Source organism: Oncorhynchus keta, chromosome 14 (genome assembly GCF_023373465.1).
Source record: "Oncorhynchus keta strain PuntledgeMale-10-30-2019 chromosome 14, Oket_V2, whole genome shotgun sequence".
Lineage (NCBI taxonomy): Eukaryota > Metazoa > Chordata > Actinopteri > Salmoniformes > Salmonidae > Oncorhynchus > Oncorhynchus keta.
The window spans coordinates 26,765,735-26,793,383 of NC_068434.1; the positions used below are offsets into that span (position 1 = coordinate 26,765,735).

At 45.6% G+C, this 27,649-nt stretch overlaps 1 protein-coding gene across 1 annotated transcript in view; it reads left to right on the forward strand.

Annotated features, from left to right (window-relative positions):
• Positions 1-24,532, forward strand: part of LOC118393089 (rasGAP-activating-like protein 1) — a 41,052-nt gene extending 16,520 nt beyond the window's left edge. Inside the window, exons 11-21 of the mRNA XM_035785384.2 lie at positions 294-358; positions 612-724; positions 3,527-3,719; positions 3,884-4,021; positions 4,513-4,651; positions 10,061-10,236; positions 18,286-18,423; positions 18,555-18,690; positions 22,246-22,366; positions 22,692-22,765; positions 22,913-24,532. Of these exons, the coding sequence (XP_035641277.1) occupies positions 294-358; positions 612-724; positions 3,527-3,719; positions 3,884-4,021; positions 4,513-4,651; positions 10,061-10,236; positions 18,286-18,423; positions 18,555-18,690; positions 22,246-22,366; positions 22,692-22,765; positions 22,913-23,061 (1,442 nt within the window). The 3' untranslated portion in view covers positions 23,062-24,532. The remainder of the gene's footprint in view (positions 1-293; positions 359-611; positions 725-3,526; positions 3,720-3,883; positions 4,022-4,512; positions 4,652-10,060; positions 10,237-18,285; positions 18,424-18,554; positions 18,691-22,245; positions 22,367-22,691; positions 22,766-22,912) is intronic.
• Positions 24,533-27,649: the final 3,117 nt, after the last annotated feature.

Consider the following 27,649-nt stretch of genomic DNA (forward strand, 5'->3'; position numbering starts at 1 on the left):
CTTTACATTGCGTTTATATTTTTGTTCAGTATAAAACATTTTGCCCGGCAATAGGTCATATCACTATGACTACATCAATCCCTCCAAGGATAAAGGTAACTTCGGTTGCAAATGGGGTCAATGAAAGTCCTCTTTGAAATTAGATTAGCGCTAGTATTGAAGTAGCCCTAGTTGACCAAGATCAGTATTTGGTTTATTACTCCTCTTGGCCCCATACACAGTGGTTTAGAAATATGATGTCCCTGAAATGTATAGCCTACATTCCTCTACTCTTTAATGTATCTCTCTGACAGTGGATCCAAACACCCTGTTCCGGTCCAACTCTCTAGCTTCTAAGGCCATGGAACAGTTCATGAAGGTGAGTAGGAATTCTAATCATATTGTCTGGGCATGCTCCCTCTGTCAATCCAACGTGTTAGCTGAATTCTCACTTTGCTCTTCCCGGTCTCACAGTAAAGCACTATAGCCTAGTCCTAAAGACATGGGAATGACTTAAATCTAAGAACCATTGTTGTTCTGAATAACTGACATTAGCTGTGTTAACTGACTGGATATATATAAAATAGCTTTGAATGGATGTTTTCTAAATGTGAGGTATTGTGCACTGGCAGGCTGTGGGGATGCTGTACCTTCATGAGGTCCTGAAGCCCATCATTAACCGCATCTTTGAGGAGAAGAAGTACATTGAGTTGGACCCGTGTAAAATTGACCTGAACAGAACCAGGTAAACAGAAAATACTGGTGTCGAAATACAGGTGTGATGATTGTTTACACCCTCAGAGATACACTAGTTTCCTGGATAACAACCCATAACATCTACAGCATATGAGACTTGCATCATAGCATAATCCCCACCTCCTCCACAGTGTAACTGGAGACGACAACATCAAGACATGAAAAAGGAATATAAAAATGGGGGAAGTTTGTTGCCTGGCAACCAGAGAGAACCCCCTGAGATGCCTATCTCTGACACCCACCCATATCCAGTATATATCATCCCTATATCTGCCCAGACCAGACCTGATCATTTACACAGACTGATCCTACATCTCCTTAGGCTTAACCTGCTATCTACTGTACCACAGTAGTGCTCAAGTTTACACAGACGTAATAACACTGAGGGATCTATTGAGACATGAAATGTATAAGATGGCGCCTGATTGACAAGATGGCGCCGATAGAGATGGCAGGTTCGCTTCTAGTCCTTAGGAAACTGTGAAGTATTTTTTTTGTATGTGTTATTTACATTTACTTACATTATTAGCCCAGAAAAACCTTAAGTGTTATTACATACAGTTGTGAAGAACGATTGGATATCAGAGACACTGTCACGGTTGTGTGGAGAGATGGACCAAGGCGCAGCGTGATTAAAGTTCCACATATTTATTCCAGCGAAACTTCCAAACAAAAAAAGAAACAAACAACGAACCGTAACATCAGAGGTGCTACATGCACTAACTCAAAACAAGATCCCACAAAAACCCAGTGGGAAATGGCTGCCTAAATATGATCCCCAATCAGAGACAACGCTAAACAGCTGCCTCTGATTGGAACCATACCAGGCCAACATAGAAATAAAACAACCTAGATTACCCACCCTAGTCACACTCGGACCTAACCAAAATAGAGAATAAAAAGGCTCTCTATGGTCAGGGCGTGACAGAGACGTCAACTTACCAGCACAAACAACACTACGACCAGGAATTTGTCTGCACCTCCCAGGGCATTTGAACTGATTCCAGAGGCTGACCAAAAATGGAGGAGAGGGTCCCAGAGCGGTCTTTTAGTGAGGCTTTGGATGCGAGCACACCACCCACCGCTTCCGAGTATATTACTCGCTGATGTCCAGTCCCTAGTTAACAAAATCTACGAAATCAGAGCAAGAATTGCTTTCCAAAGACATATCCGGGATTGGAACATACTCTGTTTCACGGAGATATGGCTAGCTGGGGACATGCTGTCGGAGTCTGTACAGCCAACGGGATTTTCAGTGCATCGTGCTGACAGGAACAAACATCTCTCCGGTAAGAAGAAGGGCGGGGTGTATGTTTCATGATTAACGAATCATGGTGTAATTGTAACAACATACAATAACTCAAGTCCTTTTGTTCACCTGACATAGAATCCCTCACAATCAAATGCTGACAGTATTATCTCCCAAGAGAACTCTCCTCGGTTATCGTCACAGCCGTGTATATCCCCCTGCAATTGGATACCAAGACGGCCATCAAGGAACTTCACTGGAGTTTATACAAACTTGAAACCATATATCCTGATACTGCATTTATTGTAGCTGGGGATTTTAACAAAGCTAATTTGAGAACAAGGATACCTAAATTCTATCAGCATATCGATTGCATTACACGAGCGAGTAACACGCTCGACCCTAGCTACTATGCAAACAAGGCCCTCCTTTTGGCAAATCTGACTGTGACTCCATCTTGTTGCTCCCCTGCTATAGGCAGAAACTAAAACAGGAAGTGCCCGTGCTTAGGTCTATCCAACGCTGGTCTGACCAATCAGATTCCACGTTCAAGATTGTTTCGATTACGTGGACTGGGATATGTTCCGGGTAGCCTCAGAAAATAACATTGACGTATACTCTGACTCGGTGAGCAAGTTTATAAGGAAGTGTATAGGAGATGTTGTACTTTCCCTAACCAGAAACTTCCCTAGCCTTCCCTAATCAGAAACCATGGATTGATGGCAGCATTTGTGCAAAACTGAAAGCAGGTACCACCGCATTTAATCATGGCAAGGCGACTGGAAATATGGCCCATATGCACCATATTATATATTTTAACACCCGATGTCACAGGAAGGCAAAAAATATAATCAAGGACAATAACCATCCGAGCCACTGCCTGTTCACCCAGATTCCATCCAGAAGGTGAGGTCAGTACAGGTGCATCAAAGCTGGGACAGAGAGATCAGATTGTTAAACAGCCACCACTAGCACAGAGAGGCGGCTGCCTTCCTACAGGCTGATATCATTGGCCACTTAAAAAAATGGAACACTAGTCACTTTAATAATGCCACTTTAAGAATGTTTACATATCTCACATTACTCATCTCATATGTATATACTGTATACTGTATCCTTCACTATCTATTCTTACTATCTATTGCATCTTAGCCGCTCTGTCACTGCTCATCCATATATTTTATACTTATATATTCTTATCCCATTCCTTTACAAGATTGTGTGTTTTAGGTTTTGTTGTGGAATTATTAGATACTACCTGTTAGTTACTGCTGCACTGTCGGATCTAGAAGCACAAGCATTTCGCTACACTCGCAATAACATCTTCTAACCATGTGTATGTGATCAATAACATGTTATTTGATTTGATAGATGTTGATGTATTGATTTGGCCAGTGCACAGACTTCATAATTAGTGACAATGCTGCCTGTACAAAGCAAAGTTCACAGTATGGTTCCCGCAGGCCTTTGTGTTTTAGAGCTCTTTTGAATTGCCAGTATACATTTCATTTCAATGTAACACTAACCCGTCTCTCTCTGGAGGCGTATCTCATTTAAAGGTGCGGTGTCTGAGGCTGAGGTGAGGGAGAGCAGTGTGGAGATGCTGCAGGGCTATCTGTCTAACATTGTGGAGTCCATCATTGGGTCAGTTACCCAGTGTCCACCTGTCATGAGGGTGGCCTTCAAACAGCTGCACAAGAGGGTGGAGGAGCAGTTCCCTGAGCCAGAGAATGAGGTCTGTTTCAAACCCAGAGGTCAAGGGTCAAATTCAGCTACAAAGGTCACCTAGATGAAGACGTGTTTTCATTGCTGGATAGTGAATAGACATGGGGATGTTGTCAGTGCATTTATTTTATTCATCTCTGTTGCACACCTTCCCTCCTGGCCCTCTCCCATTAGGATGTGAAGTATCTGGCCATCAGTGGGTTTTTCTTCCTGCGTTTCCTTGCCCCTGCTATCCTCACACCCAAGCTCTTTCACCTGAGGGACCAGCATGCAGATACACGCACCAGCAGGACACTGTTACTACTGGCCAAGGTACGGACACACACACGCATACGCACACACATGCACAAACAGTTTTTATCCTACAACAGTGCCACACAGTCCCGCAGAGTGAAACAGCTGTGGAGAATAGAGTTGCTGTCCGTGGTGCTGAAGTCCTGTTGCTATGGGTCCTCTACAGAGAATGGTCTATTTTTACATCTGTGTGCGGCCAGGCTTGGGTTCAAAGCAGAGCTTCAGAGAGGGGTCCTTCAGAGAGGTTCCCATGCCAGGTGTGGGCAGGACAAAGAGGGCCTCACAGCAAGCCTGCTCATGGGGATGTTTGATGTTACTCAGAGACACATAGGGAGAGATAGGGGTGTAGTAGTCTGTTACAGGAACCATAAGCACATCCTGATGATACTGTGCTGCTCATTTAATATCAGAATTGATAACGGCACTCCCTGCCCATTTGACACAGATGGTAAGTTATGGATACAGTAGAGAGTGGTGGGTGAACATGGCTGTGTTTCTCTATGTGCCAGGCAGTGCAGAGTGTGGGGAACCTGGGTTTGCAGCTGGGCCACGGTAAGGAGCTGTGGATGGAGCCCTTGCATCCCATCATCCTTTATAGCGTGGCCTCTGTTAAAGACTTCCTGGACAAGCTCATCGACATTGATAGCGGTAAGAAGCACCAGCAGGACACTGTTTATTCAGTAATGCATTTTTTTTAACCTTTATTTAACTAGGCAAGTCAGTTAAGAACAAATTCTTATTTACAATGACGGCCTAGGAACAGTGGGTTAACTGCCTTGTTCAGGGGCAGAATGAGAGATTTTTACCTTGTCAGCTCGGAGATTCGATCTATCAACATTCCGGTTACTGGCCCAATGCTCCAACCACTAGACTACCTGCGTCCCCATAAGACCTGGAGTTTTTCCTCACCATGTCACCTTACCAGGGGGAAACTCTAGGCCCTAGTAGTAATGTATCAGTAGCCTGCTGAAGAGCAAGCAGATAACCGTAGAGATCAGAGATAAGGTAGAGCCACTGGGGGGGGGGTTAGGCAGAGCTTGGCTGGGCTCCTATCCTGGCAGGCTAGCCAGTTATTGCTGGTATCAATAGATACAATAAACCCAGTGGTGAAATATTCATAGGCAGCTGGGAGCTGATACTGGGACTAAAATGGAGTGCGGTGGGCTGCGCGTTGAACTGTGCCCTCGCCACCCCTACACACCACACTGTATACATAGCACACCTATGCCCTTTTCTCATCATCGCTTGTCAGCCAGTCTGTTGTTGTGATCCATCTTATCCCTCTGGAATATCATATTCCAATCTCCATGTCATCTCAGCCACTGGGCTGTCCCTCAAAGGCCACTTTGACATTTAATACACTTGATGTGAATGTGTTATGCAGGAGTGGATTTGTATCGTTCCATCTGTCTGAGGGTGTGCCCGTGTTCATTTTGGCACTCTGTTTTAGATTTACTCTAGTCTTAGTCATTTTGACTAAAATATCATGAAGTCACATTTTTGTCATTTGAATAATGATTTAGTCTAGTTATTGTTAAAATGACTAAAATAGTGGGCCATTTTATTCAACAAAATGCCCTTTAATTTTAGTCACAACACATTTGTATTGCCTCAACCTATAGCGGCAAAAACATACATAGCCTTGTCCTACCAACATATTATTTCTGCATAACTTCCTATTCTCTTCCCAACAGCAGAAATACTGTATGAAATAATTCATAGTAAATAGATATTGCACATTACATACAAAACAAACAGACACAAGCAAGCGCAGAAAAAGAGTTGCACAATCACCAGATGGTTCCGCAAAGTATTGCCGAAGGATTGCACCTCCGTCCGGATGGATTGCACCTCCGTCCGGGTGGATTGCACCTCCGTCCGGGTGGATTGCACCTCCGTCCGGGTGGATTGCACCTCCGTCCGGGTGGATTGCACCTCCGTCCGGATGGATTGCACCTCCGTCCGGATGGATTGCACCTCCGTCCGGATGGATTGCACCTCCGTCCGGATGGATTGCACCTCCGTCCGGGTGGATTGCACCTCCGTCCGGGTGGATTGCACCTCCGTCCGGATGGATTGCACCTCCGTCCGGATGGATTGCACCTCCGTCCGGATGGATTGCACCTCCGTCCGGATGGATTGCACCTCCGTCCGGATGGATTGCACCTCCGTCCGGGTGGATTGCACCTCCGTCCGGGTGGATTGCACCTCCGTCCGGGTGGATTGCACCTCCGTCCGGATGGATTGCACCTCCGTCCGGATGGATTGCACCTCCGTCCGGATGGATTGCACCTCCGTCCGGATGGATTGCACCTCCGTCCGGATGGATTGCACCTCCGTCCGGGTGGATTGCACCTCCGTCCGGGTGGATTGCACCTCCGTCCGGGTGGATTGCACCTCCGTCCGGGTGGATTGCACCTCCGTCCGGGTGGATTGCACCTCCGTCCGGATGGATTGCACCTCCGTCCGGATGGATTGCACCTCCGTCCGGATGGATTGCACCTCCGTCATTCAGTCACGTCATTGCCATTGTTATCAAGGTTCCACAGACACTGCAGCCACATTGGTGTCCAAAAGTAAAATGGGAGCTAATGACTGTTTTGCCCAGTGATGTAGTAGTCACTGAACCTCAAGTCCGAATCAAGTCTCAAGACGCCTGTGCTCCCGAAGTCCCTAAATCCCTAAGTCCAAGTCCCAGTGGTCGAGTCCTGGTCCAAGTGCTCAAGTCTGAGTCACTGGGTCAACATTAAATCTAAATAAAGTTATTTAACCAGTCAGATATAGTGTAGTGGCAAGAGGAATTTAGTCAATCAATTGTTTGCTATCCCTTTTCTTTCTGTGCCTCCAAATGTTTGCATATAGGCTACTAGTAATGTTACAGGGCCAGATAGAACCCATGAATAGAGTTATTCCATATTCAACATATTAGAGGCATGTTTGTTCTACATAGAGATACGATATCTGAACGTTCCAAAAGGTTGAGTCCTGCTGAACGTGTCCCAGGTTGGCTATAGCTAGCTAATGAGGTAACATGACTGAACAAGGTGTAGCCTAAACAAATTATTAACAGTCCAGAAGTAGCCTCATTTAGAACGGCCTGCGATGTGCTTAATGGATGTAAAATACGGCTCTCCAATGCACCATAGAAAGAAAAAATAATAGCGTTGATATTATGGGTCATATCGTTTGAATGGTAAGGGCTAGAATCAAGCCGTTTTCTCTGAGGAAAAGAGGGAGACTTTGCTACGTTGGTTACAGAACCTGGCTATGAAATGCAGTGGGGAAAGTGGGAGGGTTGAGCTTACTCAAGGGATAGAAAAACATAGACTGTTGTTTTACTATTAAACTCTGTAAAGGGTTGCGTCAATCTAATCTGGTATCTGTAATGCTCCGGGTGTCGTGGGTGTGGAGTCAGACGCAGGAGACAGAGAGTGCAATGCTGTGCTCTTTAATGCACCAACGCACCACAGGGTGTCTCACAATAATAACGGCCCCACACACGGGGAATGAAAAATGTACAACTGAAAATTCACGACCAGGAACAAACACGTTCCTCTACTACAGAGCCGAAGGTTACAGTGATTAATCCCGCACAACAAACAGGCGGGCCGGCTGTCTAAAGAAGCCCAACTAATCATCACAAACAGGTGCTACCAATAAACATACAAGGAGGGGGAGGAAGGACAATCAGTGGCAGCTAATAGGCCGGTGACGACGACCGCCGAACGCCACCCGACCGAGGAGGGAAGCTACCCTCGGTCAGACTCGTGACAGTATCGGGATAAAGTGTAATTCAGAGTCATCAATTTTCCTTCAAGTATTTATTTAACTCAAGCAATAAATGGTAAATGTGGATTTCGTATATACGGGCTCTCTGTCACACCTCGCAGGGCAAACAGAGAACTGGCCAACACCCTAACGGTATCTTCTTTAATACTCTGACAGAAGTAGTTCCTGCTTCCGAGCTGGCCTGAGTAGAGACCAAGTGTGGTTTAAACTTACTCAGCCTATCGTTGGCGCACAGGCTGGTCCCAGCCTCTTGACACTCCAGTTGATAGATGTAACTGTTGCTGTGTAGAATATCTATGTGCTCGTCCCCAAGATACCGCTATCACACATCTGGTTCCTATTAGTGCTAAGTTTGAGTTCTAACCATTGCTACACCATGTTCTATATGTGTCCCCCACAACTCATGATAACTGCCTATACCCAAGGTTAGCCATAGCCTTTCCGCTAATGTTACTTCTAACACACACAGACACCCTCATGATAGGCCAAGCATATGTTCAACTCTCACATAAAGCAGCTTTTCCCAACCAGGCAACGGGTAGCTGACTAGAAGGCTGGTGGTGACTAGTTATCTATAGGGAAGCAAGAGAGTCGCCTCGCGATGTGTATAATCGGAGCAGGAGCAGAGCCTGTCTGCCTGTCTTCCCACACATCGCTTGCTCCAAATAGCTGATGTGTGCGGACGGAGTGTGGCGCGTCCTCCCATTGTTGAACAGAACTGCACGGCGCATCTGTGCAGCTAATATTCATTGTGCGTATCACTGAAAAGCTCTCAATTTCTCCAAAGATTATTGTCCAGTCCACTTAGGAGTCAGATTTTAGTCACAGAGATATTTTTGTCTCGTCTCATTTTAGTCAACTGAAGAAAAAAATTAGTTATAGTTTATTCAACTTGTAGTTCTGAAATGTTTATTGCTTGCCTACATTTCATCAGGCAAGAAAATGGCCTTGCCGAACCCTCCCCCTTCTAAATTCGTTAATTAACTTTGTGACAAAAGTTGAATACTTTCTGTGGCACACGTCAGAGTGAAATACTTTCTGTGGCACACATCAGAGTCAAATACTTTCTGTGGCACACATCAGAGTCAAATACCTTCTGTGGCACACATCAGAGTCAAATACTTTCTGTGGCACACATCAGAGTCAAATACCTTCTGTGGCACACATCAGAGTCAAATACCTTCTGTGGCACACATCAGAGTCAAATACTTTCTGTGGCACACATCAGAGTCAAATACCTTCTGTGGCACACATCAGAGTCGAATACTTTCTGTGGCACACATCAGAGTCGAATACTTTCTGTGGCACACATCAGAGTCGAATACTTTCTGTGGCACACATCAGAGTCGAATACTTTCTGTGGCACACATCAGAGTCGAATACTTTCTGTGGCACACATCAGAGTCAAATACTTTCTGTGGCACACATCAGAGTCGAATACTTTCTGTGGCACACATCAGAGTCGAATACTTTCTGTGGCACACATCAGAGTCGAATACTTTCTGTGGCACACATCAGAGTCGAATACTTTCTGTGGCACACATCAGAGTCGAATACTTTCTGTGGCACACATCAGAGTCAAATACTTTCTATAGAACCAACTTCAGGATAGGCAACCGAAATTAATAATGAAATGCAGACTAACGTGATCATTGATGGCTGCCTTGAAGGACACAAATAAAAAATGCTATGTGCTACTAAGATCAGTGAAATGTAGGCTAAACTGACAACGGAGTGAAGAGCAGAAATCTCAACTAGCAAGCAAGTCGTAGCAATGAAGAATTGAGTGTGTACGTGTTCACGCAAGGGGGCGGGGGGGAATCTGGCACCTGCATCTCAAATGTTCTACTGCTCGAGCTCCTGTTTCACCTAATATAATATTAGCTCAATAGTATTGTGGAGCTCCTGTACCTAAATAGTCCAAGTATTTTTATCACTATCTTTGACAAAATGAACACGGGTGTGCTGAACACAAGGGTGACAAGGGAGGCAAGAAGACACAAACAATGATGTACAATGAGATAATGCATCATGTGCTGTAATGTAATTCAACAATATGTACACATTAACCATAACTGTACTGCTACAGCTCTACCTTGTGGACATATCGATAAAACATAGAACTTCTGTTTCTGTGCTCCCCTTTTCACCCATCACATTTCTCTCTTCCTTTCTCTCACTCCCTTCCCCTCCATCACTGTTCCTGTTCCATCTTTTTCTCCCTCTCCTTCCCCTCTCTTTTCTCTTGCTCCCTCTGTCTGTCTGCAGTGTCAGAGGTGCCCCAGAGGGCTGTGTTCCTGCCCTCAGTGACAGTGAAGGAGGGCTATCTCCAGAAGCACAAGGCCGAAAGCCCCCAGCTCCTGTCCCGCTTTTCCTTCAAGAAGCGATACTTCTGGCTGAGCAGTGAGACACTGTCCTACGCCAAGACCCCGGATCCCTGGCAGGTCTGACCCATACATACACAATCCTACCCATAACCAGCTCTATTGGCAATTCCTCCATTCTTTTACATCAGATAAAGACAAACAAGAAAACATGAAGTCCTCTGAAAGTAACTCATTATAACAAGGTAACACCATTTCCTCTGGTGATGAATTGGCTCCTGTACCCTTCAAAGGGTGTTTGATCGTCATCCTGCCTCGTAAAAAAAAACATTTGCATCACCCGTCTGCCTTATTTGTGTTTCTCTCTGTATGAGAACATCATTAGTAGGGAGGCTATTATCATGTGATGCCCAGTCTTTTGATAATGAGCTTCTCTCATTTGCCTAGCCAGTCCAGGACAGGAGTGGGGATTAGGGAGAGAGAATGATAGGGGGTAGAAGGGGAAGGAAGAGAGAGGGGCAGAGAGCGAGCGAGCGAGCGAGAAAGAGAACGAGAGAGAGGGGGGGGGGCACGAAAGAGAGGGATAGAAATAGGGGGGGTCAGACGAAGAGAGATGTGGAGAATAGGCCAGTGAAAGAGGGTTCTCTTTGAGCGGACTTCTTCCTTTGTGTGGCTGGAATAAATGCTAGGTTCATTGAAGGCTGTGGATATTCATACTAACATTGCAAATCCAACTGTGGACCATATCCCCTCCCACTGTGCTCTAGCCTGAGTGAGGCAGGCTTCCCGTGGAAACGGCTGATTTATACCTGTACATTAAAGCAGCCTTTCTGACATTTTTCTCCTGCCCTGCTCTCTCCCACTTTCTTCTCCATCTCTCCACCACTCTTTTCTCTTCAGTCCTTTTTCTTTGCGAAATGGTCTTGAATTGCTTAATGCTCAATAAAAAGTAGGGGAAGGATGAAAGCAGACATACTCTATCTACTATACTATCTGCGCACTTCGGTCCGCAGGTAGTATTACTTTTCATTACTTTTCATTACATTTCATTATAGTACAACGGTTTGATTTGTCTAATCTTAGCAATTTCTTCTTAGCTAGCTACATAGCCGTCTTTGTATCAAAGATAATTGCGTAATTTTCGTATTTCGTCGTCCTAACGTAGTCTACTGCAGCTAGCCACATAGCTAACGTCCACCGTATAGCAGCACCGTCTAAACTATTACACTCAACTGAACGACTTGATTAGTGTAGTGTTAGCTAGCTACATAGTTGTCTTTGCTGTCTTCGTATCCAAGATAATTGTGTAGTTTAGAGTGTGTAGTCTTAGAGTGATTATCTTAATTTACCGAGGTTAGCTAGCCAGCTATTTGTCGTCCTTAACGTAGGAGACACTGCTAGCTAGCTAACAGCTAGCCAACAACAACCCGGTCGCATTCCGCTTCGCTCCACAGGTACAATCACATTTTCATTTCATTTCATTACAGCACAACGGTTTGATTTGCTTGATCGTAGCTAGCTACATAGCTAGCTACATAGCCGTCCTTGTATCAAAGATAATTGTGTAGTCTAGAGCGATTTTCTAGGTTAGCTAGCCAGCTATTGTCGTTCTTTTAACGCAACGTAACGTAATCAACACTGCTAGCTAGCCAGCTAGCCCCCGAATAGTAGCACTGTAGAAACTATTACACTCAACGGAACGACTTGATTAGTGTAGTGTCAACAACGCAGCCACTGCCAGCTAGCCTACTTCAGCAGTACTGTATCATTTTAATCATTTTAGTCAATAAGATTCTTGCTACGTAAGCTTAACTTTCTGAACATTCGAGACGTGTAGTCCACTTGTCATTCCAATCTCCTTGCATTAGCGTAGCCTCTTCTGTAGCCTGTCAACTATGTGTCTGTCTATCCCTGTTCTCTCCTCTCTGCACAGACCATACAAACGCTCCACACCACGTGGCCGCGGCCACCCTAATCTGGTGGTCCCAGCGCGCACGACCCACGTGGAGTTCCAGGTCTCCGGTAGCCTCTGGAACTGCCGATCTGCGGCCAACAAGGCAGAGTTCATCTCAGCCTATGCCTCCCTCCAGTCCCTCGACTTCTTGGCACTGACGGAAACATGGATCACCACAGATAACACTGCTACTCCTACTGCTCTCTCCTCGTCCGCCCACGTGTTCTCGCACACCCCGAGAGCTTCTGGTCAGCGGGGTGGTGGCACCGGGATCCTCATCTCTCCCAAGTGGTCATTCTCTCTTTCTCCCCTTACCCATCTGTCTATTGCCTCCTTTGAATTCCATGCTGTCACAGTTACCAGCCCTTTCAAGCTTAACATCCTTATCATTTATCGCCCTCCAGGTTCCTCGGAGAGTTCATCAATGAGCTTGATGCCTTGATAAGCTCCTTTCCTGAGGACGGCTCACCTCTCACAGTTCTGGGCGACTTTAACCTCCCCACGTCTACCTTTGACTCATTCCTCTCTGCCTCCTTCTTTCCACTCCTCTCCTCTTTTGACCTCACCCTCTCACCTTCCCCCCCTACTCACAAGGCAGGCAATACGCTCGACCTCATCTTTACTAGATGCTGTTCTTCCACTAACCCCATTGCAACTCCCCTCCAAGTCTCCGACCACTACCTTGTATCCTTTTCCCTCTCGCTCTCATCCAACACTTCCCACACTGCCCCTACTCGGATGGTATCGCGCCGTCCCAACCTTCGCTCTCTCTCCCCCGCTACTCTCTCCTCTTCCATCCTATCATCTCTTCCCTCTGCTCAAACCTTCTCCAACCTATCTCCTGATTCTGCCTCCTCAACCCTCCTCTCCTCCCTTTCTGCATCCTTTGACTCTCTATGTCCCCTATCCTCCAGGCCGGCTCGGTCCTCCCCTCCCGCTCCGTGGCTCGACGACTCATTGCGAGCTCACAGAACAGGGCTCCGGGCAGCCGAGCGGAAATGGAGGAAAACTCGCCTCCCTGCGGACCTGGCATCCTTTCACTCCCTCCTCTCTACATTTTCCTCCTCTGTCTCTGCTGCTAAAGCCACTTTCTACCACTCTAAATTCCAAGCATCTGCCTCTAACCCTAGGAAGCTCTTTGACACCTTCTCCTCCCTCCTGAATCCTCCCCCCCTCCTCCCTCTCTGCAGATGACTTCGTCAACCATTTTGAAAAGAAGGTCGACGACATCCGATCCTCGTTTGCTAAGTCAAACGACACCGCTGGTTCTGCTCACACTGCCCTACCCTGTGCTCTGACCTCTTTCTCCCCTCTCTCTCCAGATGAAATCTTGCGTCTTGTGACGGCCGGCCGCCCAACAACCTGCCCGCTTGACCCTATCCCCTCCTCTCTTCTCCAGACCATTTCCGAAGACCTTCTCCCTTACCTCACCTCGCTCATCAACTCATCCCTGACCGCTGGCTATGTCCCTTCCGTCCTCAAGAGAGCGAGAGTTGCACCCCTTCTGAAAAAACCTACACTCGATCCCTCCGATGTCAACAACTACAGACCAGTATCCCTTCTTTCTTTTCTCTCCAAAACTCTTGAACGTGCCGTCCTTGGCCAGCTCTACCGCTATCTCTCTCAGAATGACCTTCTTGATCCAAATCAGTCAGGTTTCAAGACTAGTCATTCAACTGAGACTGCTCTTCTCTGCATCACGGAGGCGCTCCGCACTGCTAAAGCTAACTCTCTCTCCTCTGCTCTCATCCTTCTAGACCTATCGGCTGCCTTCGATACTGTGAACCATCAGATCCTCACCACGCGCTCTCACCACTGGTGTCCCCCAGGGCTCTGTTCTAGGCCCTCTCCTATTCTCGCTATACACCAAGTCACTTGGCTCTGTCATAACCTCACATGGTCTCTCCTATCATTGCTATGCAGACGACACACAATTCATCTTCTCCTTTCCCCCTTCTGATGACCAGGTGGCGAATCGCATCTCTGCATGTCTGGCAGACATATCAGTGTGGATGACGGATCACCACCTCAAGCTGAACCTCGGCAAGACGGAGCTGCTCTTCCTCCCGGGGAAGGACTGCCCGTTCCATGATCTCGCCATCACGGTTGACAACTCCATTGTGTCCTCCTCCCAGAGCGCTAAGAACCTTGGCGTGATCCTGGACAACACCCTGTCGTTCTCAACTAACATCAAGGCGGTGGCCCGTTCCTGTAGGTTCATGCTCTACAACATCCGCAGAGTACGACCCTGCCTCACACAGGAAGCGGCGCAGGTCCTAATCCAGGCACTTGTCATCTTCCGTCTGGATTACTGCAACTCGCTGTTGGCTGGGCTCCCTGCCTGTGCCATTAAACCCCTACAACTCATCCAGAACGCTGCAGCCCGTCTGGTGTTCAACCTTCCCAAGTTCTCTCACGTCACCCCACTCCTCCGCTCTCTCCACTGGCTTCTAGTTGAAGCTCGCATCCGCTACAAGACCATGGTGCTTGCCTACGGAGCTGTGAGGGGAACGGCACCTCAGTACCTCCAGGCTCTGATCAGGCCCTACACCCAAACAAGGGCACTGCGTTCATCCACCTCTGGCCTGCTCGCCTCCCTACCACTGAGGAAGTACAGTTCCCGCTCAGCCCGGTCAAAACTGTTCGCTGCTCTGGCCCCCAATGGTGGAACAAACTCCCTCACGACGCCAGGACAGCGGAGTCAATCACCACCTTCCGGAGACACCTGAAACCCCACCTCTTTAAGGAATACCTAGGATAGGATAAGTAATCCTTCTCACCCCCCTAAAAGATTTAGATGCACTATTGTAAAGTGGCTGTTCCACTGGATGTCATAGGTGAATGCACCAATTTGTAAGTCGCTCTGGATAAGAGCGTCTGCTAAATGACTTAAATGTAAATGTAAATGTACTGTACCCATAAGGGTGGCACGGGCCTAAACTCGCCTGAAGAATAGCTGATAACTGAATGATTCCTTTGATGTGTATTTGCCTGCATCAGAAAATTGCCTACAAAGAGTAATACAGGAGTGCAACACGGAGCTGTGTGCTTTAGAGTTCGGCCGATTATGATTTTTCGACACCGATTATTGGAGGACGATACCGATTAATCAGCCAATTTATTTGTTTGTTGTTGTTGTAATATTGACAATTACTACAATACTGAATTAAGACTTATAACTTAATATAATAATTCAATAAAATCAATGTAGCCTCAAATAAATAATGAAACATGTTCAATTTGGTTTAAATAATGCAAAAACAAAGTGTTGGAGAAGGAAGTAAAAGTGCAATTTGTTGCCATGTAAGAAAGCTAACGTTTAAGTTCCTTGCTCAGAACATGAGAACATATGAAAGCTGGAGTTTCCTTTTAACATGAGTCTTCAATATTCCCAGGTAAGAAGTTTTAGGTTGTAGTTATTATAGGAATTATAGGACCATTTCTTTCTATACGATTTGTATTTCATATTCCTTTGACTATTGGATGTTCTTATAGGCACTTAAGTATTGCCAGTGTAACAGTATAGCTTACGTCCCTCTCCTCGCTCCTACCTGGGCTCGAACCAGGAACACATTGACAAGAGCCACCCTCGAAGCAGCGTTACCCATGCAGAGCCAGGGGAACAACTACTCCCCGCTAACTAGCTAGCCATTTCACATCGGTTACACCAGCCTAATCTCGGGAGTTGATAGGCTTGAAGTCATAAACAGCGCAATGCTTGAAGCATTGCGAAGAGCTACTGGCAAAACGCACAAAAGTGCTGTTTGAATGAATGCGTACGAGCCTGCTGCTGCCTACCATCACTCAGTCAGACTGCTCTATCAAATAATAGACTTAATTATAACATAATAACACACAGAAATACGAGCCTGCTGCTGCCTACCATCACTCAGTCAGACTGCTCTATCAAATAATAGACTTAATTATTACATAATAACACACAGAAATACGAGCCTGCTGGTGCCTACCATCACTCAGTCAGACTGCTTTATCAAATAATAGACTTAATTATAACATAATAACACACAGAAATACGAGCCTGCTGGTGCCTACCATCACTCAGTCAGACTGCTTTATCAAATAATAGACTTAATTATTACATAATAACACACAGAAATACGAGCCTGCTGGTGCCTACCATCACTCAGTCAGACTGCTTTATCAAATCATAGACTTAATTATAACATAATAACACACAGAAATACGAGCCTGCTGGTGCCTACCATCACTCAGTCAGACTGCTTTATCAAATCATAGACTTAATTATAACATAATAACACACAGAAATACGAGCCTGCTGGTGCCTACCATCACTCAGTCAGACTGCTTTATCAAATCATAGACTTAATTATAACATAATAACACACAGAAATACGAGCCTGCTGGTGCCTACCATCACTCAGTCAGACTGCTTTATCAAATCATAGACTTAATTATTACATAATAACACACAGAAATACGAGCCTGCTGGTGCCTACCATCACTCAGTCAGACTGCTTTATCAAATCTCCAGACCATTTCCGGAGACCTTCTCCCTTACCTCACCTCGCTCATCAACTCATCCCTGACCGCTGGCTACGTCCCTTCCGTCTTCAAGAGAGCGAGAGTTGCACCCCTTCTGAAAAAACCTACACTCGATCCCTCCGATGTCAACAACTACAGACCAGTATCCCTTCTTTCTTTTCTCTCCAAAACTCTTGAACGTGCCGTCCTTGGCCAGCTCTCCCGCTATCTCTCTCAGAATGACCTTCTTGATCCAAATCAGTCAGGTTTCAAGACTAGTCATTCAACTGAGACTGCTCTTCTCTGTATCACGGAGGCGCTCCGCACTGCTAAAGCTAACTCTCTCTCCTCTGCTCTCATCCTTCTAGACCTATCGGCTCATCACTCATTAAGACTGCTTTATCAAATAATAGACTTAATTATAACATAATAACACACAGAAATACGAGCCTGCTGGTGCCTACCATCACTCAGTCAGACTGCTTTATCAAATCATAGACTTAATTATTACATAATAACACACAGAAATACGAGCCTGCTGGTGCCTACCATCACTCAGTCAGACTGCTTTATCAAATCATAGACTTAATTATAACATAATAACACACAGAAATACGAGCCTGCTGGTGCCTACCATCACTCAGTCAGACTGCTTTATCAAATCATAGACTTAATTATTACATAATAACACACAGAAATACGAGCCTGCTGGTGCCTACCATCACTCAGTCAGACTGCTTTATCAAATCATAGACTTAATTATTACATAATAACACACAGGTCATTAATATGTTAGAATCCGGAAACTATCATTTCGAAAACAAGACGTTTATTCTTTAAGTGAAATACGGAACTGTTCCGTATTTTATCCAACGGGTGGCATCCATAAGTCTAAATATTCCTGTTTACATTGCACAACCTTCAATGTTATGTCATAATTACGTACAATTCTGGCAAATTAGTTCGCAAAGAGCCAGGCGGCCCAAACTGTTGCATATACTCTGACTCTGCATGCAATGAACGCAAGAGAAATGACACAATTTCACCTGGTTAATATTGTCTGCTAACCTGGATTTCTTTTAGCTAAATATGTAGGTTTAAAAATATTTACTTCTGTGTATTGATTTTAAGAAAGGCATTGATGTTTATGGTTAGGTACACGTTGGAGCAACGACAGTCCTTTTTCGCGAATGCCACCGCATCGATTATATGCAACGCAGGACACGCTAGATAAACTAGTAATATCATCAACCATGTGTAGTTATAACTAGTGATTATGATTGATTGTTTTTTTATAAGATAAGTTTAATGATAGCTAGCAACTTACCTTGGATTCTTACTGCATTCGCGTAACAAGCAGGCTCCTCGTGAGGAAGGTGGTTAGAGCGTTGGACTAGTTAACCGTAAGGTTGCAAGATTGAATCCCTTAGCTGACAGGGTAAAAATCTGTCGTTCTGCCCCTGAACAAGGCAGTTAACCCACCGTTCCTAGGCCGTCATTGAAAATAAGAATGTGTTCTTAACTGACTTGCCTAGTTAAATAAAGGTGTAAAAAAATCTGTATATTTTTTTAATCTGCAAAATCGGCTTCCATAAATACCTATTTCCAATTGTTCTGAAAACTTGAAATCGGCCCTAATTAATCGGCCATTCCGATTAATTGGTCGACCTCTAGTGTGCATACTGATACTGTGTTATCTGTGCATCCTGCAGGTGCGCTCCTCCATCCCCATCCAGTGTGTGTGTGCTGTGGAGAGAGTGGATGAGAATGCCTTCCAACAGCAGCATGTGTTGCAGGTCGTCACCCAGGACAACGATGGACAGATGCACACCATCTATACCCAGTGCAAGGTATTGACAGACCTCCAGTCACTGACCACACTATTACTGACCCTTGACTGGGTTGACTTTGTGGTGCTTTCTTTTCATCACTGTTCTCTGTGGTTTGTGCGTACGTTGTGTCTGTCTGACTGTGTCTGCAGAATGTGAATGAGTTGAACCAGTGGCTGTCAGCCATCAGGAAGGCCAGTATCTACAACAGGCGCATGCTGCCCTCCTTCCACCCAGGGGCGTACCGAAGTGGCAAGTGGACCTGCTGCCTACAGGCTGACCGCGCAAGTAATTAAAATATTGACTTATGTAGGAGTCTTTGTTGAAGTACCACACTTAACATGTTAGTGCTTCCTTAACACTTCATAATTATCTTTTTATCTCATATTTATGTGCACTATTAACACCAGCACATATGTATTTGCTCACTGAGACTTAGAATCTCACAGACAGATTACCATACCCTTGTCTGTACATTATGCCTTGAATCTATTCTTCCGAGCCCAGAAATCTGCTACTTTTACTCTCTGTTCTGAACGCACTAGACGACCAGTTCTTATAGTCTCTACCGTACCCTTATCCTACTCCTCCTCTGTTCCTCTGGTGATGTAGAGGTTAACCCAGGCCCTGCAGCCCCCAACACCACTCCCATTCCCCAGGCACTCTCATTTGTTGACTTCTGTAACCGTAAAAGCCTTGGTTTCATGCATGATTTCCTAGCCATGTCTGAATCCTGGCTTAGGAAGGCCACCAAAAATCATGACATTTCCATCCCTAACTATAACATCTTCCGACAAGAAAGAATTGGCAAACGGGGCGGAGTTGCAATCTACTGCAGAGATAGCCTGTAGAGTTCTGTCATGCTATCCAGGTCTGTGCCCAAACAGTTTTGTCTTCTACTTTTAAAAATCCACCTTTCCAGAAACAAGTCTCTCACCATTGCCGCTTGTTATAGACCCCCTTCAGCCCCCAGCTGCGCCCTGGACACCATATGTGTTTTAATTGCCCCCGATCTATCTTCAGAGTTCGTACTGTTAGGTGACCTAAACTGGGATATGCTTAACACCCCGGCCATCCTACAATCTAAACTAGATGCCCTCAATCTCACACAATTTATTAAGGAACCTACCAGGTACAACCCTAAATCCGTAACCATGGCCACCCTCTTAGACATCATCCTGACTAACTTGCCGTCTAAATACAACTCTGCTGTCTTCAACCAGGATCTCAGCGATCACTGCCTCATTGCCTGCATGTGTAATGGGTCCGCGGTCAAACGACTACCCCTCATCACTGTCAAATGCTCCCTAAAACGCTTCAGCAAGCAGGCCTTTCTAATCGACCTGGCCCGGGTATCCTGGAAGGATAATGACCTCATCCCGTCAGTAGAGGATGCCTGGTTGCTCTTTAAAAGTGCTTTCCTCACCATCTTAAATAAGCATGCCCCATTCAAAAAATTGAGAACTAAGAACAGATATAGCCCTTGGTTCACCTCAGACTTGACTGCCTTTGACCAGCACAAAAAAATCCTGTGGCATTCTGCATTAGCATTGAATAGCCCCCGCGATATGCAACTTTTCAGGGAAGTCAGGAACCAATATACTCAGTCAGCTAAGGCTAGCTTTTTCAAACAGAAATTTGCATCCTGTAGCACTAATTCCCAAAAGTTTTGGGACACACTGTAAAGTCCATGGAGAATATGAGCACCTCCTGTCACCACCGATAGGATGCACTGTCACCACCGATAAATCTACAATAGTCAATCATTTCATTGAGCATTTTTCTACGGCTGGCCATGCTTTCCACCTGGCTACCCCTACCCCGGCCAACAGCACCCCCTGCAGCAATTGTCCAAGGACCCCCCCCCCGCTTTTCCTTCACCCAAATCCAGACAGTTGATACTCTGAAAGAGCTGCAAAATCTGGATCCCTACAAATCAGCTAGCGTACACAATCTGGACCCTCTCTTTCTAAAGTTATCCCCTGGAATTTTTGCAACCCCAATTACTAGCCCGTTCAACCTCTTTTTCGTATCGTCTGAGATCCCCAAAGATTGGAAAGATGCCGTGGTAATCCCCATCTTCAAAGGGGGTGACACTCTAGAACCAAACTGTTATAGACCAATATCCATCCTGCCCTGCCTTTCTAAAATCTTCGAATGCCAAGTTAATAAACAGATCACCAACCATTTAGAATCCCACCGTACCTTCTCCACTATCCAATCTGGTTTCCGAGCTGGTCATGGGTGCACCTCAGCCATGCTCAAGGTCCTAAACGATATCATAACAGGCATTGATAAAAGACAGTACTGTGCAGCCGTTTTCATCGACCTGGCCAAGGCTTTCGACTCTTGTCAATCACTGCATTCTTATCGGCAGACTCAATAGCCTTGGTTTCTCAAATGACTGCCTCGCCTGGTTCATCAACTACTTCTCAGATAGAGTTCAGTGTGTAAAATCGGAGGGCCTGTTGTCCGGACCTCTGGCAGTCTCTATGGGGGTGCCACAGGGTTAAATTCTCAGGCCGACTCTATTCTCTGTATATATCAATAATGTCGCTCTTGCTGCTGGTGATTGTCTGATCACCTCTACGCAGACGACACCATTCTGTAAACATCTGGCCCTTTGGACACTGTGTTAACTAACCTCCAAACGATCCATATGCCATACAACACTCCTTTCGTGGCTTCCAACTGCTTTTAAATGCTCGTAAAACTAAATGCATATTCTTCAACCAATTGTTGCCCGCAGCCGCCCGCCCAACTAGCATCACTACTCTGGACGGTTCTGACTTAGAATATGTGAACAACTACAAATACCTAGGTGTCTGGTTAGACTGTAAACTCTCCTTCCAGACTCACATTAAGCATTCCAATCCAAAATTAAATCTAGAATCAGCTTTCTATTTCGCAACAAAGCCTCCTTCACTCATGCTGCCAAAAACATACCCTCGTAAAACTGACTATCCTACTGATCCTTGACTTCGGCGATGTCATTTACAAAATAGCCTCCAACACTCTACTCAGCAAACTGGATGCAGTCTATCACAGTTCCATCAGTTTTGTCACTAAAGCCCCATATACTACCCACCACGGTGACCTGTACGCTGTCGTTGGCTGGCCCTCACTACATATTCGTCGCCAAACCCACTGGCACCAGGTCATCTATAAGTCTTTGCTAGGTAAAGCCCCCCCTTATCTCAGCTCACTGGTCACCATAGCAGCACCCACCCGTAGCACGCGCTCCAGCAGGTATATTTCACTGGTCATCCCCAAAGCCAACACTTACTTTGGCCGCCTTTCCTTCCAGTTCTCTGCTGCCAATGACTTGAACGAATTGCAAAAATCACTGAAGCTGGAGAGTCTTATATCTCCCTCTCTAACTTTAAGCATCAGCTGTCAGAGCAGCTTACCGATCACTGTACCTGTACACAGCCAATCTGTAAATAGCACACCCAACTACCTCATCCCCATATTGTTATTTATCTTCTTGCTATTTTGCACCCTCTACTTGAACATCATCATCTGCACATCTATCACTCCAGTGTTAATGATAAATTGTCATTATTTCGCCTCTATGGCCTATTTATTGCCTTACCTGCCTACTCTTCTAAATTTGCACACACTGTACATAGATTTTTCTGTTGTGTGTTATTGACTTTACGTTTGTTTATGTGTAACTCTGTGTTATTGTTTTTGTCACACTGCTTTGCTTTATCTTGGCCAGGTCACCGTTGTAAATGAGAACTTGTTCTCAACTGACCTACCTGGTTAAATAAAGGTGAAAAATTTTATATATAAATTTAGAAAAGTGAATACACTGTATGGCCCCTCTCTTTTGTTCAGCTTCAGGTTGCAGTTGCACTCACTCTGCAGTGACTCTGGGCGACTGGAGTGACCCATTAGATCCAGATGCAGAGACCCAGACCATCTACAAACAGCTTCTTCAGGGAAGAGACAAGCTCAGGTCAGTGGAATACACTTTGACATGAGACATTTGGAGGCTATGATAAACCTTGACAGACAGACAGACAGACAGACAGACAGACAGACAGGGTGCAGTTCATTTACTTGTCATAAGGGGTCTACATTGTAACACTAGGACTACTCTTATTCATTAGAATATAGCCTGTCACTCAGGAACACATCAGTGTGGACTATGTTCAGCCTCTCTCACACAATGCTTTCATACTTTGTTACACACTGTTTAACATTGATAAACATGTTGCTCAGTGTGTTAATGTGAGTGTGTTGTGCTGTGCCCTGTGCTGTCCTGTGCTGTGTGCTAACAGGAAACAGTATGTGGAGGTGGAGGCTGAGATGACCACAGAGGAAGAGAATAGAGTGAACTCTGGGCGGCTCCCTGGTGAGAGACTGTCAAAGCAGTGCCTTTTTAATATGCAGTTCGATCAGTTTTAACACCTTAGCTGTCAGAGAGGTTAGTTCCCTAGACATTTGTACTGTCATTTAAAGCATTCACGTTGCTTCAAATCGCTCTCTCTCTCTCCCCCAGATGGAGCAGACTGCAGCGTGGAGCTCCAGAAGCACAGGCAGGCTGCAGCGGTTCGGCTACTTGGAGTGGTTCTGGATCTGGAGCAGGCCCATGCCACCTTCCAGCGGCAGGAAAGAGTGGAGGCTGGTAGCCTCATCCTGACCCCCTAGATTGGGCCTTCCCTGGGGCCTGAGCCCGGGTCTGAAGGGGAGAGCAGAGTCCTGTATCAGACTCAATGGAGTATTAAAACTAAGCGACCACAGAAGGAAGGCAGCCTCTCCCTGCTCCCTGTCATGTTGTCTGTTACATGTGATGTCTAGAGGAAGTCTCTTCTCATCCAGATTACTTCGTCATAAACCAGAATGAAGAGGATACCCATTCTGTAACATCCTTTTCCTGGGATGTTTGATATCACACACACACTGGTTTTCAGCTGTGGCGGAGAAGTTATCTAGTGAAATAACTGATTGCCACAGGTCTTGCATTCAGATGAACTGCCACATAAACTTCTGCTACTCTCCCAAAGCTTGGGTTCTTATCGATTGAGCAGGACACAAACTGTTATGTGGAACTGAGCTGAAGCAGGGGCACGCATGTAGTGTGTCATTCCGTGGTACTGCATTATTGTATCAAGGAATGCAGTGCATGCCCTGCATCCAGCGTCTGTGAAATGTGAAGAATTTTGTTTATATTCAAATCATTATATGGGTCGTTCCAGCAATTCGGTGCCTTTTAAGAAGTGTAACTTGGTAAAAAAATATTTTAAAAATATTTGGATTTCACCTCATTTTAGCATTCTGTCATAAAGAGCACACGTTTTCCCATCTCAAGAGGTTCAATTAATACAATTACTATAGTAAGTACCTTTCAAATTTCAAATAAAGTAACAGGGTTGACCACAACAGGGTTGACCACAACAGGGTTGACCACAACAGGGTTGCGAATTTCATCTTAAAATCAGCCATAAATCCCCTTTTGACAGGGGGAATGAAACAGGGAGTGGCAATTGAATGCAGGCTTCCCATTTGTATGAATTTGTTGTTACAACATTTCTAGCCTGTCTATGGGTAACACTAATAAATAATAATCTTCAGAAATGACTTTTTCAGAGCAACAATAACTAGGGCTTTACAATGATGGTGAATATGTGGAGAAATGTTGGGGTTAAGTGGGTAAAAAACTTCCTCGAAGTCACAGAGGGTAGGGACGGAGGGACCTACCTAGAAGTCACAGAGGGTAGGCACGGAGGGACCTCCCTAGAAGTCACAGAGGGTAGGCACGGAGGGACCTCCCTAGAAGTCACAGAGGGTAGGGACGGAGGGACCTCCCTAGAAGTCACAGAGGGTAGGGACGGAGGGACCTCCCTAGAAGTCACAGAGGGTAGGGACGGAGGGACCTCCCTAGAAGTCACAGAGGGTAGGGACGGAGGGACCTCCCTAGAAGTCACAGAGGGTAGGGACGGAGGGACCTCCCTAGAAGTCACAGAGGGTAGGGACGGAGGGACCTCCCTAGAAGTCACAGAGGGTAGGGACGGAGGGACCTCCCTAGAAGTCACAGAGGGTAGGCACGGAGGGACCTCCCTAGAAGTCACAGAGGGTAGGGACGGAGGGACCTCCCTAGAAGTCACAGAGGGTAGGGATGGAGGGACCTCCATAGAAGTCACAGAGGGTAGGGACGGAGGGACCTCCCTAGAAGTCACAGAGGGTAGGGACGGAGGGACCTCCCTAGAAGTCACAGAGGGTAGGCACGGAGGGACCTCCCTAGAAGTCACAGAGGGTATGCACGTAGGGACCTCCCTAGAAGTCACAGAGGGTAGGGACGGAGGGACCTCCCTAGAAGTCACAGAGGGTAGGCACGGAGGGACCTCCCTAGAAGTCACAGAGGGTAGCCACAGAGGGACCTCCCTAGAAGTCACAGAGGGTAGGGACGGAGGGACCTCCCTAGAAGTCACAGAGGGTAGGCACGGAGGGACCTCCCTAGAAGTCACAGAGGGTAAGGACGGAGGGACCTCCCTAGAAGTCACAGAGGGTAGGGACGGAGGGACCTCCCTAGAAGTCACAGAGGGTAGGCACGGAGGGACCTCCCTAGAAGTCACAGAGGGTAGGGATGGAGGGACCTCCCTAGAAGTCACAGAGGGTAGGCACGGAGGGACCTCCCTAGAAGTCACAGAGCGTAGGGACGGAGGGACCTCCCTAGAAGTCACAGAGGGTAGGGATGGAGGGACCTCCCTAGAAGTCACAGAGGGTAGGGATGGAGGGACCTCCCTAGAAGTCACAGAGGGTAGGGATGGAGGGACCTCCCTAGAAGTCACAGAGGGTAGGGATGGAGGGACCTCCCTAGAAGTCACAGAGGGTAGGGATGGAGGGACCTCCCTAGAAGTCACAGAGGGTAGGGACGGAGGGACCTCTCTAGAAGTCACAGAGGGTAGGGACGGAGGGACCTCCCTAGAAGTCACAGAGGGTAGGGACGGAGGGACCTCCCTAGAAGTCACAGAGCGTAGGGACGGAGGGACCTCCCTAGAAGTCACAGAGGGTAGGGACGGAGGGACCTCCCTAGAAGTCACAGAGGGTAGGCACGGAGGGACCTCCCTAGAAGTCACAGAGGGTAGGCACGGAGGGACCTCCCTAGAAGTCACAGAGGGTAGGGATGGAGGGACCTCCCTAGAAGTCACAGAGGGTAGGGATGGAGGGACCTCCCTAGAAGTCACAGAGGGTAGGCACGGAGGGACCTCCCTAGAAGTCACAGAGGGTAGGGATGGAGGGACCTCCCTAGAAGTCACAGAGGGTAGGGATGGAGGGACCTCCCTAGAAGTCACAGAGGGTAGGGATGGAGGGACATGCCAACGTGCTGAATTTTGGCACTTTAGCAAGTATTTATTCATATAAAACAAATAGGATTTATTGAATTATCCATGTGGTCTATATTAAATGGTACTTCATTTAATATAACAGGCTTTTAAAATTCAATATCGGTGCACAATTTCTAATTAGAATATCAAGGGGCTCCAAAAGGCACTGTTTTCATGTAACGACCCATACCTTGGAGGACGATTATGCAATCTACTCTAGTTTTAGATGGATCTACCTGAATGTATGCTATTTGGATATTGCTTTTATTTATGGGTTTTTTACTCTCTAATTTATATATTTCAATTGATAACATCCACAATGTTGTAGTAAGATTGTGCTGGTGTTCATATTAATGAGGGTAATGCCCTGTGAGATTTCTAAGTAAGTGTTTTTTATTAATACAATGACACACACGCCATAATTGCTTGAACAGTCACTTGTTTGCTATTAGTATATTGTTTTCACTGTTGCCATAGTGAAGCTTGTGTTTGGTGCTTTTGCTCCGTGGATTTATGGGAAGTAACTCAAACTCAAATGTGTGGCTTTGATATGAAAAACATATTTTACATGGTCCACAGTTGATTGGTTAATTGGTAAAAACGTGTCTTTGAAGCAGTACTACTGACAATATTAAACAGTAGATCAAGTGACATGTTTACTGTTCTCAGGTCATTGTATTTGAAGTCATTTTAAGACAGCTGATTTTGAGTGATGTGTCATACAGTAACTGTCATTCTTTTGTAATTAATGGAATTGAACATATGTAGATCATTTCTGTTCTACTCTAGTTAGGGTCCCATCACCCTCTGTAGAGAGCTAATGATGTCGACTCACAGCCGTTTGAGCGTATCCTGTCTTAGCCATACCTTATATTTTGTATACATGTATGTATTTCCTACAATTTTGACCAAATTCAGTGTGCTGGTTTTGAGCTAAGCACAGAGGAGTAGAGATGTGTGTTCTTGCACATTGATGAGTTGTCAAACTCCAAGTGTGTGAGATGAGTTTCGTGGAATGGCGTGCACCTTTCTGTGGAGGTGTGGGAGATGATTCAAATGCCAAACTGCATTTGTTGCCATGGTAAATTGTGTACTGTCTTTAATTTAGTAGTACTTTCTTTAAATTAGTGACAAGGAAGTTTTTTTTTTTTTGATCAGTCTTGTCGATTCAAGAAAGAAAAGCTAAGCATATTGGATTGTTACAATTACACTGTTATCAAATTATATGTTACTGATATCCGAGTAGATTATTGACCTATTATTTTAATCTGTTTAGTAAATTGTATTTAACTTGGCTGTCTATCTTTAGAAGGTTATTATAGACCACTGTTGAATTCCGCTGAATTTCATTAAGCCGCCTCTCAAGTTCAAATCCGGACAAATATTGATTGTTGCTCGTTGACTTGTTATTTGTTGAAAGAGGGCTGCAATTTAGAAAATGAGCTTACATTTTATATTGCTGACACAAAATGATTGCATGCACAAAGCGGATGGTTACAGATTGGTGGTAACATCAGCTGTATTACTGTGAACTGTATTGGAAATATTGAGTAAAATGTAATGTTACCGCTACTACTTAGTTTGAATCTGTGTTCATGCACACACTGAAAAACCTTTTGAATTTACAATGCTTTTCCTTCACATTGATGTCCAACTCGTCCCATCTCAATTAGGATGAGGTCAGGTGATTGTGGAGGCCAGGTCATCTGATGCAGCCCTCCATCACTCTCCTTCTTGATCAAATAGCCCTTACACAGCCTGGAGGTGTGTTGGGTCATTGTCCTGTTGAAAAACAATGATAGTCCCACTAAGCGCAAACCAGATGGGATGCGTATCGCTGCAGAATGATGTGGTAGCCATGCTGTTTAAGTGTGCCTTGAATTCTAAATAAATCACTGACAGTGTCACCA